This window comes from Balaenoptera physalus (assembly GCF_965194825.1).
Source record: "Balaenoptera physalus genome assembly, chromosome: 14".
NCBI classification, from domain to species: Eukaryota; Metazoa; Chordata; class Mammalia; order Artiodactyla; family Balaenopteridae; genus Balaenoptera; species Balaenoptera physalus.
Window position 1 is genome coordinate 61406220 of NC_138893.1, and position 21351 is coordinate 61427570.

The window sequence follows — 21351 nt, forward strand, 5'->3', positions numbered from 1 at the left end:
ACCATTGAGAACGATGTTGGCTGTGGGTTTGTCGTATATGACCTTTATTATGTTGAGGTAGTTTCCCTCTATGCCTGCTTTCTGGAGACTTTATTATAAATGGGTGTTGAATTTTATCAAAAGCTTTTTCTGCATCTGTTGAGATTATCATACGGTTTTTCTCCTTCAATTTGTTAATATGGTGTATCACATTGATTGATTTACATATATTGAAGAATCCTTGGATTCCTGGGATAAACCCCACTTGATCATGGTGTATGATCCTTTTAATGTGCTTTTGGATTCTGTTTGCTAGTATTTTGTTGAGGATTTTTGCATCTATGTTCATCAGAGATATTGGCCTGTAGTTTTCTTTTTTTGTGACATCTTTGTCTGGTTTTGTTATCAGGGTGATGGTGGTCTCGTAGAATGAGTTTGGGAGTATTCCTCCCTCTGCTATATTTTGGAAGAGTTTGAGAAGGATAGGTGTTAGCTCTTCTCTAAATGTTTGATAGAATTGGCCTGTGAAGCCATCTGGTCCTGGGCTTTTGTTTGTTGGAAGATTTTTAACCACAGTTTCAATTTCAGTGCTTGTGATTGGTCTCTTTATATTTTCTATTTCTTCCTGGTTCATTCTCGGAAGGTTGTGCTTTTTGAGAATTTGTCCATTTCTTCCAGGTTGTCCATTTTATTGGCGTAGAGTTGCTTGTAGTAATCTCTCATGATCCTTTGTGTTTCTGCAGTGTCAGTTGTTACTTCTCCTTTTTCATTTCTACTTCTGTTGATTTGAATCTTCTCCCTTTTTTTCTTGATGAGTCTGGCTAATGGTTTATCAATTTTACCTTCTCAAAGAACCAGCTTTTAATTTTATTGATCTTTGCTATCGTTTCCTTCATTTCTTTTTCATTTATTTCTGATCTGATCTTTATGATTTCTTTCCTTCTGCTTACTTTGGGGTATTTTTGTTCTTCTTTCTGTAATTGCTTTAGGTGTAAGTTTAGGTTGTTTATGAGATTTTTCTTGTTTCTTGAGGTAGGATTGTATTGCTATAAACTTCCCTCTTAGAACTGCTTTTGCTGCATCCCATAGGTTTTGGGTCTTCGTGTTTTCATTGTCTTTTGTTTCTAGGCATTGTTTGATTTCCTCTTTGATTTCTTCAGTGATTCCTTGGTTATTTAGTAGCATATTGTTTAGCTGCCATGTGTTTGTATTTTTTACAGTTTTTTTCCTGTAATTGATATCTAGTCTCATAGCGTTGTGGTCGGAAAAGATACTTGATATGATTTCAATTTTCTTAAATTTACCAAGGCTTGGTTTGTGACCCAAGATATGGTCTATCCTGGAGAATGTTCCATGAGCACTTGAGAAGAAAGTGTATTCTGTTGTTTTTGGATGGAATGTCCTATAAATATCAATTAAGTCCATCTTGTTTAATGTGTCATTTAAAGCTTGTGCTTCCTTATTTAGTTTCATTTTGGGATTATGTGTCCATTGGTAAAGTGGCATGTTAAAAGACCCCCACTATTATTGTGTTACTGTCACTTTCTCCTTTCATGACTGTTAACATTTGCCGTTTATATTGAGGTTCTCCTATGTTGGGTGCATATATATTTACAATTATTATATCTTTTTCTTGGATTGATCCCTTGATCATTATGCAGTGTCCTTCCTTGTCTCTTTTGACAGTCTTTATTTTAAAGTCTGTTTTGTCTGATATGAGTATCGCTACTCCAGCTTTCTTTTGATTTCCATTTGCATGGAATATCTTTTTCCATCCCCTCACTTTCAGTCTGTATGTGTCCCTAGATCTGAAGTGGGTCTCTTGTAGACAGCAGATATGTGGGTCTGTTTTGTATCCGTTCAGCCAGCCTATGTCTTTTGGTTGGAGCAGTTAATACGTTTACATTTAAGGTAATTATCAATATGAATGTTCTTATTGCCATTGGGTTAATTGTTTTATATTTGTTTTTGTAGTTCTCTTTTCTTTTCCTCTTTTGTTCTCTTGCGATTTGATGACTATATTTAGTGTTGTGTTTGTATTCCTTTTTCTTTTTTTTGTATGTATATCTATGGTCGGTTTTTGGTTTGCAGTTACCATGAGTTTTTGATATTGCAGTCTGATATACCACTCTCTCTCTCTCTCTCTCTCTCTCTCTCTCTCTCTCTCTATATATATATATATATATATATGTGATTGTTTTAAGTTGCTGTTCTCAAGTTCAAATGCATTTCCAATATCATGCTTTTGTACTCTCCTCACAATTGCTGGTTTTGATACCATATCTGCATGTGGATGACTTTCTACCTTTACTGTATGTCTGCCTTTACCAGTGAGCTTCCATTCATAATTTTCTTGTTTCCACTTGTAGCCTTTAGCATTTGTTGTAAAGCTGGTTTGGTGATGCTGAATTCTCTTAGCTTTCGAGTGTCTGTAAAGCTTTTGATTTCTCTGTCAAATCGAATGAGAGTTTTGCTGGGTAGAGTATTCTTGGTTGTAGGTTTTTTCCTTTCATCACTTTAAATATATCACGCCACTCCACTCCATTCTGGCCTACAGAGTTTTTGCTGAAAAATCAGCTGATAACCTTATGGGGATTCCCTTGTATGTTATTTGTTTCTTTCCTGTTGTTGTTTTTAATATTTTCTCTGTCTTTAATTTTTTCAACTTTATTACTATGTGTCTCAGCATGTTCCTCCTTGGGTTTATTCTTCATGGGACTCTCTGCGCTTCCTGGACTTGAGTGACTGTTTCCTTTCCCACGTTAGGGAATTTTTCAGCTATGATCTATTCAGATATTTTCTCAGGCCCTTCCTCTCTTTTCTCCTTCTGGGACCCCTGTAATGTGAGTGTTAGTGTTTTTAATGTTGTTCCATTGGTCTCTTAAGCTGTCCTCCTTTCTTTTCATTCTTTTTTCCTTATTGTGTTCCACAGCAGTGATTTCCACCATTGTCTTGCAGGTCAGTTATCTGTTCTTCTGCCTTAGTTATTTTGCTATTGATTCTTTCTAGTGTATTTTTCATTTCGGTTATTGTATTCTTCAACTCTGTTTCTTTGTTCTTTATTATCTCCTAGCTCTTTGTTAAACATTTCTTGTATCTTCTCAGTCTGTGCCTCCATTCTTTTCCCAAGATCATGGATTATCTTTACTATCATTACTCTGAATTCTTTTTCGGGTAGATATCTCCACTTCACTTAGTTGTTCTTCTGGGGTTTTATCTTGTTCCTTCATCTGGAACATGTTTCTCTGCCGTCTCATTTTGTCTTAACTTTCTGTGTTTGTGGTCTCCATTCCGCAGGCTGCAGTGTTGTAGTTCCTCTTGCTTCTGGTGTCTGTCCCCTGGTGGATGAGGCTGGTCTAGAGACTTGTGCAGGCTTCCTGGTAGGAGGGACTTGTGCCTGCCCACTGGAGATTGGAGCTGGGTCTTGTCCCTCTGGTGGGCAGGGCCATGTCAGGGGGTGTGTTTAGAGGCGGCTGTGGTCTCAGGAAGACTTTAGGCAGCCTGTCTGCTGATGGGTGGGGCTGTGTTCCAGCCCTGTTGGTTGGTTGGTTGGCCTGAGGCGTCCCAGCACTGGATCCTACAGTGGGGCCTCATCTTGATGTCAAAATGGCAGACTTCAGGAGAGCTCATGCCAATGAGTACTCCCTAGTACCTCTGCCACCAGTGTCCTCGTCCCCACAGTGAGCCACAGCCACCCTGCCTCCCCAGGAGACCCTCCAAGACCAGCACGTAGGTCTTCCCCAGGCTCCTGTGAAGTCACTGCTTTTTCCCTGGGTCCTGGTACACACAAGACCTTGAGCGTGCCCTCCGTGTGTGGAGTTCCTGTAATCAAGCCCCACTGGCCTTCAAAGCCAAATGCTCTGGGGGCTCCTCCTGCTAATGCCAGACCCCCAGTCTGGGCAGCCTGACATGGGACTCAGAACTGTCACTCCTGTGGGAGAACTTCTGCAATATAATTACTTTCTAGTTTGTGGGTCACCCACCCAGCAGGTATGGGATTTGATTATATATTATACGATTGCGCCCCTCCTACCCTCTCTTTGTGACTTCTTCTTTGTCTTTGGATGTAGAATATCTTTTTTGGTTGGTTCAAGTCTTTTTTGTTGATGGTTGTTCAGCAGTTAGTTGTGATTTTGGTGTTTTCATGAGAGAAGGCGAGTGCAAGTTCTTTTACTCCGACATCTTGTTTCCAGCCCAGGTCCATCGTTTCTTAGTTAAAGTGGGGCTGCATGTTTTTCCTTGCAAGCTCTCAGATGTTCTAAACTGTAATTTCCTTTTCTGTAAGGTTCTAAGGAATGATTAAAAGAAGCTAGAAAAAGAATCAACTGTGTATTTTAGTTTTGTCAGTGCCACACAACTTGACAGTACATTGTCACACATCATAAAGGCAGGCAGGGAAGTAGGGCGGTTAAATACATTTCCCTTGCTTGCTAATTTCTGACTAATGTAGCAAAAGGATGCTTCCGATTGGTACAGGCCTCTCCGTACTTTGAGTAGTCAAACTTACTTACATATATATATATTTTTAGTTTAAACTTAAATTTTATACTTTCATTTTCATTAGTTGCTAATACTTATATACTTAACCGCTTCCTGTCACATGCACCTTTCCAATTTTATACATGACAGTCTTCTGTCCTAGGCTTTGTCTCTTCCCGCTGAAAGGCTGTGAAAACCAAAATTAATGTCCCTTGGTATTCCCCCAGAGAGAAAGCCAGCTATATTGTTCAATTTACATCTTTGAGTTCCCATTTTCACCTAGTTCTTCACCTCTGAATATTCCATACTTTCTTGCCAGATCAATAATGTATTTTAAAAGAAAATTTTAAACTATTTTCTGGCATGTTTGATTTTCTGCCATATTGCTGGAAATGGAAGTTCTAGAGCCATTTTTCTGTTTGGGTTTTTTTCCCCCCCCTTCCATGAATCACCTATTTTATATCTCACGTATATAAAAACTTTTCTCATGGAAAAGTTTTGGGAAGGTTAATAATGTTCTTTCATTGTTTTAACTTCAGTAGGTATTTTCTATTTTGTAATCTGTTTTTGCCCCTTTTAAGAAAACTTAGTTAGAGGGACTTCCCTGGTGGCGCAGTGGTTAAGTATCTGCCTGCCAGTGCAGGGTACACAGGTTTGAGCCCTGGTGCAGGAAGATCCCACATGTCACAGAGCAACTAAGTCCATGCGCCACAACTGCTGAGCCTGCGCACCTAGAGCCCATGCTGCGCAACAAGAGACGCCACCGCAATGAGCAGCCTGTGCACCTCAGTGAAGACCCAAACGCAGCCAAAAAAAAAAAAATCAACCATTATTTCTTCAAATATTTTTTCTTTTCCATTTTCCTTGTGATCTTATCAAAAGCCATTTGGACATACCTTATTTATATTCCATGTTTTTTAATGTCTCTTTCATATTTTCTATCTCTTTGTGCTATATTCTGGGTAATTTCTTTACCTCTTCCAATTAGATAATTCTGGCTTCATTTGGATCCCTTCAGCTATGTAGCATTTTCATTGAGCTTATTATTTCAGTTATTATATTCTTCAGCTCTAGAAATTCTTTTAGACTCTTTTTCAGGTCTGCCAGATCAGTTTTGATGGTCTCTTGCCAGTTGGATTAGTAAAGCAGAGCCCTGGCATCAATTAGCTTTGTAACTTTGGCAAAATTATATCATCACCCTGTGTCTGAATAGAGGGGGTAATATCTATAAAGAGGGAAGAATTGTATCCACCTCAGAACTGTTGTAGGATTTTAAGGATTTAATCTGAGTAAAGTGCCTGTAACAGTATCTGGTATATATTTGCTACATAAGTATTTGCTATGTGATTTTTTTTATAATTTCTTGTTTATTCCTTTAAATGTATTAACACTAATTTTATAGTCCATCTTCAATAATTCTAACATAGAAGTATTTGTACATCTTGTTCTATCATTTGAGTTTAAGATGGTTATTTCCTTGTGTGTTTTGTGATTTCATGGGAAAAATCATATTTGGTAGAACTTTATGTGTGAATTTTTGGAATCTACGTTGACGGTTTGCTGTTCTAAGAGATTTTGTACTTGTCTCTGCCATGTTCTTTTCCAAAGACAGGTAAATTCAGGTTCAAGATCCATGTTAGCTGGCCAAGAACCATGAAATCTCAGTGATTTAGTGTGTGTGTTTATATATCTTTCCAAGAACCAAGACCTGACTCTGCCAAATAGGTTTTCTAATATTTCACCACTTTTCTCAGGCCATAATACTTCATGAGTCCCAACTTTATGTAGGGTGGTCTCTCATCACACACACCACTTTTAAAAATCTGTACGTGTCCATATGGTATGTGGTCAACTTCTACCCTTGCTTACCTACATCATGTATAGGCTTTGTTGCTGGCTTCAGCTTAATTCCTTTACTTTTTTGCAGATTTATTGATTAATTTGAGTTTTTAAAAATATTTTATTATTTTTACATGTTTTGTAGCCAGAGGGTTTAAGGATCTCCTTTGTCCGCCACATTACCATAAATCAAAAGTGCTGAGACACCTAATTCTCAAGAAGAAAATTAAGCCCCATGTCCTACATCACCGTTATGAAAGTATAATTTCATTTTGAGGGAAAATTGCCTTTAGGGTTTGTTTGATGATTAGAGAAGAAAGCACAACATAGATAAATTCTGGTGAATTACTAGAAACAATTTATATTAATTATTGGTTCTGAGAAATCTATTCAATGAGTTTAGTTTGCAGGTTTCCTGAAACTAATTATCCTCCTAAGCAATAGTATTTAAAGTATGCAGAGAATTGAAGTTAGCCCATGTAAGAGAGAAATATTGATAGTTTAATATTATATCTTATCAGAGTATTGTTTTAAAACCAAGGAAATAATGATAATAATATTATAAAATAATTTGGATGAAATATACTCCTTAGCCACTTCGTCCAGAGCCCCACAGTGTGGTTCTGATACAGCAAATTAAAATTGAATTTTTAGAACCGTTTTTCTTTATTATACTAATAGTAGTTACTGTTCTATTATGACAGACTTTTGAGGAAGAAAATAAAGATGTTGCTTTTAACTTTCTTGTGTGTTGAGGGGGTTAAAACGGCTATTACTAATTTGAATAATAGTTTTAGACATCTTCTTTAATAGGAACCAGTTAGCTTTCCTCTAAAATTGTCTATTCTGTGACTATGGATGGAGCCCAGTACCCCAGCTTACGTTCTTTGTTTCCTTGCCAGAGAGGAAACAAAAATAGTTGAATGGCCCAATTAAACCTGTCACTACTACTGTTCCAAGTTAGTCGATGATATATTCTTCATCTTGAGAGACATGAGACGTAAAAGCTAACATTGTTTTTAGGGTATTCATTGACATAGTTCAGCTTTTGAGGCATATATTTAGATCTGATTGTTTTAAATGTGAAATGATAAAAAAATTTATATTAATATTTTGTTTTAAAGATTTTTAGAAGTCTTACCTAATACCTAAAAGGTGCATCAATTTTGCTGCATAAATACTAAAAAATTACTGTTGCTTCCCATTTTTAGTTTTAGCTTATTTGCACTAAATAGAGTTAATATATGTGTAAAGGTTATCTTTTTTGCCCCGTAAAATCACTCCTTAAAATTTACTTCTTTAAGTGATGTCAATCACTCTTGCTTTGCTTTTTCATTGTGAATATCTGTTATCACCCCAAATAAATTCATTAGGCCATGTTGTGCTAGATTTATCTGGATTCCTTGATCCTAAGTTTTAGTGTTTCATGTTTCATAATGGGTTTTTGTTTTGTTTCAGGCTGTTTACCTAGAACGTTTCTCAGAGTACAGCCCCTTTTTCAGTTTTTTTCAGGTGCTGCCTCAACCACAGTGCTTTTTGTGATTCTCTACAACATAATATGATCAGTCTTCAACAAGCTTCCATATCACTTTGAACTCTCTTTTAATACCTAATGAATACTTTATCTCAAAATATACTATATTAATCCTTTATCTTATACAATTAATTCATTTGCTCACTTTTAAAGACTTTGTTTAGGTAGAAATTTTCCTTATTCTATAGAGTTGTAGAAAGTCAGTCAAGAAAAACAGGTAAGAGCATTAATATTTTGACTTTAGGATCACTTGACCCAAATACAAAATTGCATTATGTTATGGAACTATTTCTCAAATTTGTATGTATATTTTTTCCCTCTAGGTGGCAACCTCTCACAGTTAATTGAAAGTAATTTGGCAGTTGAGTAATGTTAAACGTAAAGAGTAGAAGTAGACTATAAGGAACTTCCCTGGCAGTCCAGTGGTTAAGACGCTGCACTCCCAATACAGGGGGCACAGGTTCAATCCCTGGTCTGGGAGCTAAGATCCCACATGCTGCACAGAATAGCCTAAAAAAAAAAAAGTAGAATATAAGAGTTAGTGTATTTTTCAACATGTTGTTCTGGAGTTAGATTTCAGATTATTTCAGAAATCTAAGACCTCTTAGGCTGAAATAAAAGTTTTCCTTAGAATACCAATAAATTTCATTTTGGATAACAGATGTGTGCTTAATTATATTATACAGAAATATCAACAAGAATGGTAATATTGAAGCCATTCAGAAATTAAATTGTTTTGTATATCTGTCTTTATTCGTGTTGATTTTTCATCTCTACGTTCTTTATAAATAAGTGGCATAGACCCAGAGGTTGGCAGGGCTGCCTGCAACTTTTTTTCTTTTTTTTTTTTAATATTCTACCCAGCATTTTGATGTTTGCTTTTATTCTGTTGCCCTTGTTTAAAATTGGATTGCTTGAGGTTTTATTTGCACTGAGAAGATGTCACCTGCAGTGCTGATAGTGCCATGAAATGATGATGTGAAATCTAGAGGAAAAAATAGATGACATCTATTACTCTTACCAGAATCCTCAGATTCTGGTAGGGGAAATGATTCTCTCCTTAATATTATTAAAGGACTTGAAGTATTCCCCTTATATATACTCCCAAGCTGTAACATAACTAACTTTAAGTTATTCAACATGTAGCCACTGTGTAACGATATTTTGCAAAATACAATAGGTTTTTTAAAATTTTTATAATTCCTCAGTAACTGAATAATGTATTATTTTAGTTACTAAAAGTCTGGCAAAATGCATCAGCCTTACCAGCTTTGCTATCATTTGATGTATTTAGGATTAACTCTGATTTATATCTATAAATATTTGAGTAATACTGGATTACAATCATATTTCCTATAGAAGATTTAGTTTAAACCCCACTTAATCTTCTATATCTTCTAAGCCCTAGTAATAACAACCTAAAAGGAGTATTAATGGTATATTTAATACCTTTGTTTTCTTTATATATTTAGGTCATAGTGATGGGAGCTACTAATCGTCCTCAGGATCTTGACTCAGCTATAATGAGAAGAATGCCTACGAGATTTCATATCAACCAGCCTGTAGGTGGATTTGATTGATATTATGAACAGTTAAATATTTGTCTTTATCTGTGATTTCACAAAGGGAATGATTAAAAAATAAGACTTATTATTTATGACAGGCTGGGAAGGAATAGGGCAAGAATCCCCCTAATTACTTTTGTCCTTTCCATTCCTTTTCTTGCTTTTTAAATTTTTCTTTCCTAAGATCAGTGTTATTTGCTTCTCTTCAAAGTATCTCATTACCTCAAGTTTGCCTGGACACTTTAGTGATTTTCTTTAGAATGCAGCAAAGTTATCTATGGAAGATACATAAGAAAATGTAAATTATAGTTTTGGTTTAGGATAGGATGAAATTAGGGTTTTAGGGTTAAAGAACCGTTCTGAAGGCCTGACAGGAAGAACACCTGGTATTTATTTGATTAATTATTGGCAGTGCTTTCCTGTGGCAGGATTAATGATTAACCAGTAGCTATGATATTACACTTTAACATAAGAATGCAAATGTGAGGGTGGTATTGAACCGGTAGTAAGTATCTTCTTCTAGCATTCTTTTTTGCTAGTTAAAAGTACCCTCAAGTAGAAGGTTATAACTTGATACTTCTTTGCACAAAATCCCTAAATCCTGAGTTTTGTCTGCTTTTAGATTAAAGGAGAAAAAACCAAACAGGGTTAGTAATAGACTATATGCACCATACAATCAGCATGTTACATATATTGCTATGTAGAAGAACTTACACTGTCACTTCTTTCAAAATTAAAATCTCTGGCCTAAAAATATTTGCCCCATTTTATATTCTTCAGCTTAACAGTTTGTAGCAGTAAACGTGGTTTCGTGAAATTGGTGGCTATGGCCTCTGCACAGTTACTCTGGCTGGCTCTTTGCTGCAGCTGCAGCCTCTGATTCCTCTGAGGGTATACATTTACTTAGGCAGTCTGTTAGAAAATCTACCTGATGATTCGGTGCAGAGATTTTTTAATGTGATATAGGAGACTAGAAAATGTACTTAGTATGACTAATATTTATTGAGCATTAATATGTGTCAGACACCTGCCAGGCTCTGGTGAATAGAGCGTGGCCCCTGTCCTAAAAGAACTCTGTATTTCAGGGGAGCTGGACACAAAAATAAATAATGTAAAATGGAGGCTTCCCTGGCAGTCCAGTGGTTAAGACTCCGTGCTTCCACTGCAGGGGACATGGGTTCGATCCCTGGTTGGGGAACTAAGATATCCTGCGTGGCACGTGGCCAAAAAAAAAAAAAAATGTAAAATGTACTTTACAAAAGTATGCTTAAAGAACTGTGAGGACCTGAGATGATGATGAAAACATAATTCTGTCTGAGGCGTTAGTGAAACCTACAGAATCCAGCTGGACCTTGAAGGATGAAGGATGGTAGCAATTTGACAGGTGAAGCAGAGAAATGCTTTTCTACCAGAATGAAGAAAGGCAAGGAGGTGTGGAAGCACATATTTAATGGTGACTTCTGGGGATAGTTCAGTTAGGGGGCATCAAGGAAAGTAGGTGGGGATGAGGCTGGAAAGGTTGACTGCTGAAGGTTTAGATGAACTTTGTATGCTTCACACAAGATATTTGATCTTATTTTGTTACAAAGACATCAGAATATTTTTAGAGATAATCAGTTCACCTCAGTGGTTCTGAAGGTAAAGATTATATTGATAGAATCTCTGCTTATAGTCTAAGAGCAAACAAAGGGTTTTGATGTACAGTAGAATAGAACATAGGGTACAGCAGCATGGAAAGTAGCCTTTACTAAAGTTGTAAGTTTAATATATTTTTGTATGAGTTCAAAATAGGTTGTAAAAGATTTTGTCAAATTTGTCATAAACTTGTGTACTCGTAATGTAGAAACTGGGATTTTTATAATCCCCCTCTTCATTCTGTTTTTAGTGAACACACACACGCACTTTATAGGGTAATTTTTTTCTTACTGTTTAACTATGATAACAAAGTGTATGATTAACCTTACCTTAAAACTCCTTTCCAAGTTAAATGCTTATTAACAAAAAGTACTTATTGGTGATCGCATAACATACCAAATTAACCTTCATACTTAACACATTTGAATTACAGAAACAGCAGTTTGGTTTTGTTTTTCAGGTCATTTAATTTGGTACTCATTGTAACCAGCTCTGTTTTTTTCAGTGGTTGTGGGAATAGGGATGAGTTCAGCCATAATAATCTTTAAAAGCATTCATATTTACTGTATATGTAAGGTATTCTATAAAAACTTCTATTCTCTAGTAATATGAAGCATCAGTTGGGGGGGGAAGCATACAAGCATATAAACAAATATGCTATTAACACTAAATAAAATTCACCAATATAAATTAGTGGATATGGAAGTTATATGCTGAATGGAAGAACTGAGCAGGTATTGTTGCCATCTCTTCCAGTTCCTGATAAAAAATTTTATGGCAGCAGTGAGTTTTCAGAAGTTTCCTAAATTAAGAAAAGGAGATTTGCAGAGCTGTAGAGGAAAGACATTGGTAGTCATAGGAATTCATTTACTCACTCAAGAAACATTTAAGGGCATGTTATTTTCCAGATACGGTACTAGGCACTGGGGATTCAGAATAAGAAGATATAGTTCAGTAAGACAACCACAAATGATTACTCTAGAGTCTAGAATCTAGACCTTGCTTTAGTCAAAAGTTTCTATGACCTGTCAGAGTTTCTGTCATTTCTTATAGGTATTGTCAGGTAGTTTACAAGGAAAGGAAGAAATATTAGGAAAATTAGTTGATCCTTTTTTTTTTAAAATGCTAACTGGAAATTATCCTGGTTTTAGGCCCTAAAACAAAGAGAAGCAATCCTGAAACTCATCTTGAAAAATGAAAATGTAAGTAGAAAATTACATTTTTTCTCCATCCTATAAATATAAAAATATTTATGTTCATAAAATCATTTTAGACAGAAATGAAAAAGGAACCTGGGCATAATGTAGCTTTGAACTTGTAAATTACTGTAAAACTCTTGGCTGCTCATACAACTCAATTATTATGGCATATTTGAACTAATTAAAGGTAATTTGCTTTTTAAAAAGCCATGTGTTTTCATATCTACAGATTAGAATCCTCTTTGATATTTTTCAGACTGGTTTCCTATTATATAAGATACATTTGTTTTTGCAGAGAAGTATGGGGAGGTTTTGGTTTTTATTTAATTGCAATATTTTTTGAAGTTGGAATTTAGAATTAAGAAGGTATGATAATCAAAATCTTCAGTCGTTTGTATTTTAAAAATAGGTGATATAGTCACGTTTCAAAAATTAAAATATATATATTAAATGGTGTACAGGGAAAAGTCTCGTATCTCCCTTATATTTCTTCTGTATCTTTTCAGATGGCGTTATTCCTATACAAGCAAATTAGAATATAATGTTACGCCTCTCCTCTTTTCTACATAAACCATATCAATAAACCATATACAGTTTTCTCTGTTGCTCTTTTCACTTATTTTTGAGATTCCATATTAGCATATGGTTTCCTCGTTCTGTTCTCTCTCTCTTTTTTCTTTTGCACTGCATAGGATTCCATTGTATGGATATAGCATAATTTACTTAATCAATGCCACATTGAAGAACATTTGGGTTGATTCCAGTCTTTCACTACTGTAAAAATGCTGCATTGAATAACCTTGTACATACATCATTTCACACTTGTGCCAGGAATATTAGTAGGGTGAATTTTCCAGAAGAAAAATTGCTAGATCAAAGGGTATGATATTCATAATTTTGGTAGTAGTTGCCAAATTGTTCATGCCAATTTACTCTTTTTTTTAAAAATTTATTTTATTTTTATTTTTGGCTGCGTGGGTCTTCGTTGCTGCGCACAGGCTTTCTCTAGTTGCGGCAAGTGGGGGCTACTCTTCATTGCGGTGCGCAGGCTTCTCTTTGCAGTGGCTTCTCTTGTTGCAGAGCGCGGGCTTCAGTAGTTGTGGCGTGCAGGCTCAGTAGTGGCTCGCAGGCTCTAGAGCACAGGGTCAGTAGTTGAGCCGCACAGGCATGTGGGATCTTCCTGGACCAGGGATCGAACCCTGCATTGGCAGGTGGATTCTTAACCACTGCACCACCAGGGAAGTCCCCCAGTTTACTCTAACATCAGCAATATTAGAGTGCCTCTTGCCCTATAGCCTTGCCAACAGAATGTTATGAAACTTTGTGCCAACATGATAGGTAGAAAATGGTATCTCATTATAGTTTTAATTTACACTGAGGGATGAAATGAGCAGTATATGTTTAAGAGCCTCTAGAATTTGTGTGTGTGTGTGTGAAATACCTGTTCATTTTCTCTGCCTGTTTTTCTATTAGAATGGTTTTTTTCTTGTAGATTTGTAGGAACTCTAACGTATTAGGGAAATTTGCCCTTTGTTTATATGATTTGAAAATATTTTTTCCTAGTTTGTCTTGATTTTACTGGATTTTTTTCCCCCTTTATGGCTTCTAAGTTTTGATCTAAATTAAAAAGTCCTTTTCCACTACCATGTTTGTAAAGGACGTTTCCATATTCTCCAACTCTTGCTACTTGTTTTTCCAAAACTCTGTAACCAAGTATATTTTAATAACGTGGTATTCCTCACTCTCATAAACTTCATATGTAAACTCACTATTTGAACTTGCTATCTAAATTAAGAAACCAAATAACTTCCCGTAGTGAGGCATACTTACATTTCAGTGGTTTTCATGCTTCCTTGAATCTCCGTCATCCCATGGCTAATTCTGCTTCATCCATACCCTATCTACTTCCTTACCTCCCATGTTTTCCCATCATATCTCATCTGTAAATATTTTAATTATAGCTCTAAAAGGAAGGATTCTTTTCTTTATTTAACCTAAGCTCATTACCATTGTTATACTTAAGCAAAAAATGACATAAATTTGTTACTCTCATTGAATATCTAGTCTCTTCAAATTTCTAATTGTCTCCTAAACATCTTTTTTTTTTTAAACCATATATTTGTTTGACTCAGGATCCATATAAAGTTTGTAATTTTCAATTATTTCAGATTTTAAATCTCTTTTAATCTATAGACTATAGATTCTCCCTTCATGTCTCTCGTCCTTTCCCTCTTCCCCTTTCAATTTATTTGTTGAAAAAAACCACGTTGGGTTTGTCCAGATTTTTCCATAGTGTGAATTTTGCTGATTATACAAGGAGCAGTAATTCCTCTAAAATTGGTAGTTGGATCAAGAGACTGGATGAGATTAGGTTCAGTTGGAGAGAGGACTACTTCTTGGGTAGAATTATATTCTTTCATTAGGAGATACATAGTATCTGGATGTCCATTATGGTTTTATGGTTTACATTTAAATCTTTGCTATAATTGGTATTTATCCAGATGTATGATGTGTGCTATGAATTGAATTTTGCTTTTGTTTTTCCAAATGGATACCCAGTTGTCCCAACACCATTTTTTGGAATAGTCCATCCTTTCCTCATTAGAGAAGCCACCTTTATCACATACTAAATTCTCGTATGTATTGGCTATGTTTCTGGACTTTGAATTCAGGTCATTGGTCTTTTCTGTGTTTATTCACCAGCACCACACTTTTTTTTTTTTCTTTTTTTGGCTTTGTTGGGTCTTCGTTGCAGCGAGCGGGGGCTACTCTTCGTTGCGGTGTGCAGGCTTCTCTTTGCAGTGGCTTCTCTTGTTGTGGAGCACGGGCTCTAGGTGCTCAGGCTTCAGTAGTTGTGGCACGTGGACTCAGTAGTCGTGGCTCGTGGGCTCTAGAGCGCAGGCTCAGTAGTTGTGGCGCACGGGCTTAGTTGCTCCGCGGCATGTGGGATCTTCCTGGACCAGGGCACAAACCCGTGTCCCCTGCATTGGCAGGTGGATTCTTAACCACTGCACCACCAAGGAAGTCCCCACCACACTCTTAATTATTAAGGTTTTGTAAGTTTTCATATCAGGTAGGGCTAGACACCTCTTGTTGTCCCCCAGCCCACAGTTTCTTGGTATGCTATTTTTTCTGTATGAATTTTAAATTAAGTTGTCTTATTCAAGAAAAAAAACAACACTAGTGTTTTTGGTGGATCATAATTTAAGAGAATTAAGATATTTTTGATGTTGACTCTTTCTCCCCGGAAGCATTTATGTCTTTCTGGTTGTTCAAGTCTTGTATCTTTCAGTGGTGTTCTGTTCATTTATTTCTTTACAATATATCAAAATAACATATATGCTATTTGCTAAAGTTTAAAGTGTCTAACAAATTACAGAGATTAGATCATTGGTTACTAACCATTTTGGGGATCATAGAGCCCTTTAATAAAGAGATAAAGGTATGTCGTCTTCCCTTTAAAAACTGCGTATACACTTGAAATGTTTTGTATAGTTTCAGGGAAATTCCTAAAACCTTGCATATATTCTGGGTAAGGAACTCCTGTCCTCCATGAATGAGAAATCAACAAATTACATTTTGCCTTTTAACTGAATATTTGATTACTGCTTTCAAGAAGACATTGTGTAGTTGTAGTACTGTTTAGATAAAACAGGCTCCATTGGTCAACCTTTGATAAGGATAGGCATTGATGAACAGAGAAGAAAACAAAGGGGATTAAATGAGTTCACAAGATCTTTTGAATTAGAATGGCTATGATGTGGCTAGAAATTTAACAGGCATTACAAGGTAGTTGTGAACAATTTTGCGGAGACTTCAGGTTAACTAATACAGTTATTTAAAAAATTTTTCATGAAGTGTGGCTGGAAGTTAACATTTTTGAACCCCGTATATGTGGTCCAGTGTAAATATAGGTGATATAGGTCATTGATATATAGATGATGAATGTAAATTATGAGATGTAAGCTCTGTGTCTCATATGATAGCCATACTTTACACAGGCCATTAAATTTTAGCATTTAAATTTAAGACACTACTCATTATGCCTAATTTAAACTTTGATTCTAGTGTTCTGCTTTTTTTAACAGTAGTATCTTTGGAAATTCTTTCAGAATTACATTTGTCATTGGTACAGGCAATTTTTAGCCTCCTGTTTCTTATTGATGAAAGTGCAGAGAATTAGCGTCTGATGAGCTCTGCGATGCAGAATATGAGTGCTCTCTGGATAGTCGCTGCCACGGGGGCGTCTCATCTCCTGCCGGCTGGTGTTTATGTGCTGGGGGCATATTGTTACTTCAGTGGGACATGAAAGAAATTAATGTGATTGTGCTAAAACATGCCTCAAATCAGTAGCACACACATTTATTTAATAAGATGAGCGTTATCATGCGTATACATTCCTGAGCAGAATTAGCGTTTGTGATGCAAACAGATGGCTAGACTTTTATATTTTGAGTTTTTCTCTGAAGAAAAGAATGAAGCTTTATGAAATGACACCGTTTTCCAGTCTTTCACAATTCTCTATTGATAGATCCTTAACACGACCCACTCATTTAAAAAAGATAGTCCATGTCTAAGAAAGATAGTATACTGGTTTGGGCTTAACATTTTAAGTATGAAAGCATTAGAACTAATAACATTTATATCTGATACAAGTATCATGTCTGACACTACAGTAAGGATAGTTTTTGTTCCCTATACAGACTAACCTGAATTTATATATTTTCTGTAACAGTGGGAATAGTTAACAAGCATGGGTTTAGGAGACAGACCTGAGGATCCCATTCTGGCTTGACCATTTCCTACTGTGTGACCTTGAGCAAATATTGTTAGCGTCTCTGTGCCTCATTTTCTCACTTGGAAATCGGAGATAATGCCAACAATCTCACAGAGTCGGTTTGAGAACTTAAATTAAATAATATATGTAAAATGCTTTGATTATTATGCAGTGTACAGTCAATGGCAGATATAGTGAAATAACCGCACACAAATAAGTGCTATTCTTTCAAGCTATTTTGGACGTTCATTAATTTATTCCTGTTTTGCTCCCAGTACTCAAAACCTTTTTTTAACTTGGGAATTGCCTTCATACTTGCCTAATAAAAATAATTCTCATTATTTCACGGTTTATCTAGAGCCATTATCTTAAAATAAAAAGGGCTACTTTTAGAGTGCTTGCTGTGTGCCAAGCATTGTGGTAAGATACACATCGTTTTATTTAATCCTCAGTTCATCTAAGCAGTACATATTAGTACTCTTTTACACTTCTCTGGAAACTGAAATCCAGAGAAAGTTATATAATGAGTTACTCAGGTTTACATAGCAAAGTAGTGATGGAGCCTTTCTCTTAACCGTTATGGAATGCTATCTCTGTTTACTAATCTTTCTCCCCCAATGACTGGAATTTTCTGTTTATTCTTTTCTTATACTTGTTTTGTTCATCTTTGTGACTTTATCACCCTGTCATGCACAAGATTTGTGAGTGGTTAGAACATAGTGTGGCCCAGCAAAGGAGAAGGCAAAGGATAGGGTGGAGGTGTTGATTGTTTGAGGGAGGAGGACTAATTTTTAACATCTCGGAGAATAATTTGGAAGGTCTTTTATTTTAGACATATACACAAATAACTTTAAATCTAACACCTGGATTTAAAAGGTGATCCTAATATATTTTGCTTCATGTCAACCCCTCCCCCGCTCCCTCACCCCACACCATCCTTGGTAGCCTGCTGTAGAGAGCTCTCAGCACTATCCTGAAGTTCGTTGTGTGTATTTCCATAAATGTGTGTGGATAGATACATAATACAGGTACAGGTGCAGGTTATTTTTTCTCTTTCACTGTTACAAACTATAGAGAAATTAGGTCCTCGTATACGTCTGATTTCCTATGTACACGTGAGTTTCTGAGGCACACAAAAAAGTTTTAACTACAAAGAGAATAGAAAAGTCTGACTGTAATCAGACTTAAGGCTTCTTGAAGTATGACAAGATACACTGAACAAAGTGCAAGAACAGGTCACAGGGAAAACATTTGCAACCCTATAACCAACAAAGGACTAATATCCAGATTATACAGAATTCCTGTAATCAGTGTGTCAGCTTTTATGTTTGTCCATTAGATCACAGATTCTAACTATAACTAGCCCTAGAACTTATCGTCTTATATCCCCAGTATTGTTACAAATCTCCCAGTATTGTTGCGGGTTTGTCCATTTGTTATATTTTTCTGGTGAATTATTTTTTATCATTATGTAATGATTTCTGTTTGTGTGTGTGGTGATTACTGATAAATTTGCATTTGTTCTTTTTTATTTTAGTGCTTTCCATGTATTATGCTTTTTTTCCCCTCCCTGGACTCCACCCACCCACCCCCTGCCCACACCTTCCCCTTTCCCCCTCCAGTTCCCCCACCTCCCCACCAGTCCTTCGTTCTTCAGTGTTGCTCTTGTGTTCTTCATTCCTGTTTCCCTCTTCCTCTAGTCATTTGGAAGTTACACATTCTCTTTTAGTGCTACTTAGTTCTTTACCCCAAATTAAATGATTATTATTACTGTTTTTATATATTAAAGCTTAGATTTATCTATATGTAGTTTACCATTTTCCTTGCCTGTTCCACACCTACCTTCTGGGTGCAGTTTCCTTTTTATCAAAGAATATGTGATTTCTCTTTATTTAACCTCCACATTTAGGACTGAGAACCCTGTCATGTGAGGTCACAGTTGCAGAGTTAACAGTACATCCCATGTTGTCCTACCTCCAAGTCTCTTGTCCTTGTGTAGAGTTACACGGGGTCTTCCACAAAGACAAATGGGAATTTAGTAACAAATGAAGATGGCATTTCCAGTCAACTTGGGGAAAATAAATGTTAAGACGAACGGTTAGCAATATGGGGGAAAACATGCAGCTGGATCTTTACTGCATTGTGTTCAAATCCTGGCTCTGGCAATGGTGTGACCTTGGGCAATTTATTTAACCTCTGCAGATTTTACTATTTTCTGAAAAGGAAAATGAGAATACTTCCCTGTCAGGATTAAATGAGAATACTCCATGTAAAGTACTTAATACAGCGAATGATATATAAGAATCATTTAATACATGGTAGTTACTATAATTAGTTTTTTTCTTTCTCATTTTCTCTTCTTAAGCTACATATCAGCTTTTAAGTATCCCAAGTCTGTTATGTGCCCAGGAGGATCACTTAATTGGCTTGACTGTATAAGCTTAGGTTGGGGAGCAAAACCATAGGTGCTGAATTAGTGTTGAGGTAGTAGAATATCAAAGCATTACAGTTAAAATGAGGGTTAGAATATTTTAGTAGAATATGATTTTTGTAATATCATAATATTACAAAAATCAGGTCTCAGGACTTAATGATATAGGCTATTTGCCAAGTATGTTGACTATATTATAAAAAAGTGTCAAAGTGGGACCTTCCTAAGAGGCACCAAAGTCAATCCAGCAATATTCGAATGCCTATTCTTCGCCATCACTCTGTGATATATCTAGTAAGACTTATTTATGTTTTGGTCATAATGACAATTACTGAAAATTAGATTTCAAATTTTAAGCTTTTATGGTTAAAAAAAGAAAACTTCTAGAGACTGAAAATACTATCTATTGATTCTCCTTCCATGCTGTTCCAATATGCTTAACTTTCTTTAATTCTAAGAATGTTTGGATATATCTTTTGCAGTATATTTTACATTTTTTTTAAAGCATGTTTTACATTTGTTTAAGGTGGATAGGCATGTGGACCTGCTGGAAGTTGCCCAGGAAACTGATGGGTTTTCAGGAAGTGACCTAAAGGAGATGTGCCGAGACGCTGCCCTCCTCTGTGTCAGGGAATATGTTAATTCTACATCAGAAGACAGGTGTGTGTATTTAGAGTTGATCTCTTAGTATTTGTCAAACCCTTTTAGAGCTTTTGGGATAGTTTCTTTTATTTTGCTTTATAATACCAACTCTGCTTATGGAATAAAAAGGTAAATTGGAATTTAAAATTCCCCTAACGTTATTTATTGCCTTTTTTCTGAAGGAGAATTCTGGAAATGAATTTGCAAGGGAGGGTGGTTTGGGGAAGCATCTGAAATGACGAGAAAGAAGTAAAAGCTGAATTTCTACTGGAAATCCATGAACTGGGTTACAGAAAGCTGACAAACTTAAGCTTACCCATCTCTACCAGGAAAACAGCTGCTCTGGTATCCCTGGATTGCTTTTGTATTTTAAATTTTTACATTATGGAAATGAGTGCCTTGTCTTCCAGAAATTTCACATTTATGGGGACGTTGCTGTGCACTAGACTTCAACTTGTTAATAATGTATTTACTAAAAAAGAAGTCATTTGTCACTGCAGCAAACTTGAAACCAGTTTCAAAGTATCTTGAGCTTGAGAAACCAATCTTGTACCAGCTGTATTAGTGAACTGGAATATGGAATAATGCAGCTCTGATGAACAGAAGTCCTGTGTTTCCCATAAGGCCACTTGCCCTGAACCAGTGTAACACTGCATTTCTAAGCCCCTGTTCAAAATAGCAACCTTCTAACGTGACTCTTAGCAAACCAGTGTACTTTGGGGGCTTTTGTCGAATGAGTTCTCTACCTCTTGCCCCATTGTTTCTCAGTCTCCCTTCTTCATCCCCTGAGGCTTTCATTCCAAGTGACCTGGATTTGCCTGTCTTATTCATGTGTTTAATTACATTGTATTGCCTAGCAAGCTTTGCCAAAAAAGGTTTCTCTCGGTATAGAAAGGTTTGCATGAAAGCTACCCTGTTAACTTGGAGCTGTGCCTGCACTGGTTCTGGACCTATCTTTAGTGTTCCCTTGGGCCCCTTCGTGGAGAGGGTCACTCCATTTATTTGTTGCCAGATTAATCCAGCTACTCTAGCACTAAAATTGGGAATACTTTTGACCTCTGTAGCCAAGAATCTTATCTTCTGAAGATTTTTATTCTTGCATATATTAAGAGGAGAAAAAAAAACGCTATGAATAAATTTTACTTAAATCAATTATTTTAATGAAAATTCTGTTTTTCTGCTGTCCTTAAAGCCCTGAAAATGTTATATTTCAATGCGAAAAGTCTGGGTAATGGACTTAGGTTATCATAACTTTTTCCTTGAATTATTTT

The 21351-nt window shown here is 36.1% G+C and overlaps 1 protein-coding gene across 3 annotated transcripts in view; it reads left to right on the plus strand.

Moving 5' to 3' along the window:
• The window catches only part of ATAD1 (ATPase family AAA domain containing 1), a 54351-nt gene that overhangs the window by 30744 nt on the left and 2256 nt on the right, over positions 1 to 21351 (plus strand). For 2 of the 3 annotated variants that reach the window (XM_082423885.1, XM_082423887.1), the window contains exons 7-9: positions 9304 to 9393; positions 12183 to 12233; positions 19965 to 20098. In XM_082423885.1, the coding sequence (XP_082280011.1) occupies positions 9304 to 9393; positions 12183 to 12233; positions 19965 to 20098 (275 nt within the window). The remainder of the gene's footprint in view (positions 1 to 9303; positions 9394 to 12182; positions 12234 to 19964; positions 20099 to 21351) is intronic. The other variant, XM_082423886.1, reaches the window with a different exon arrangement.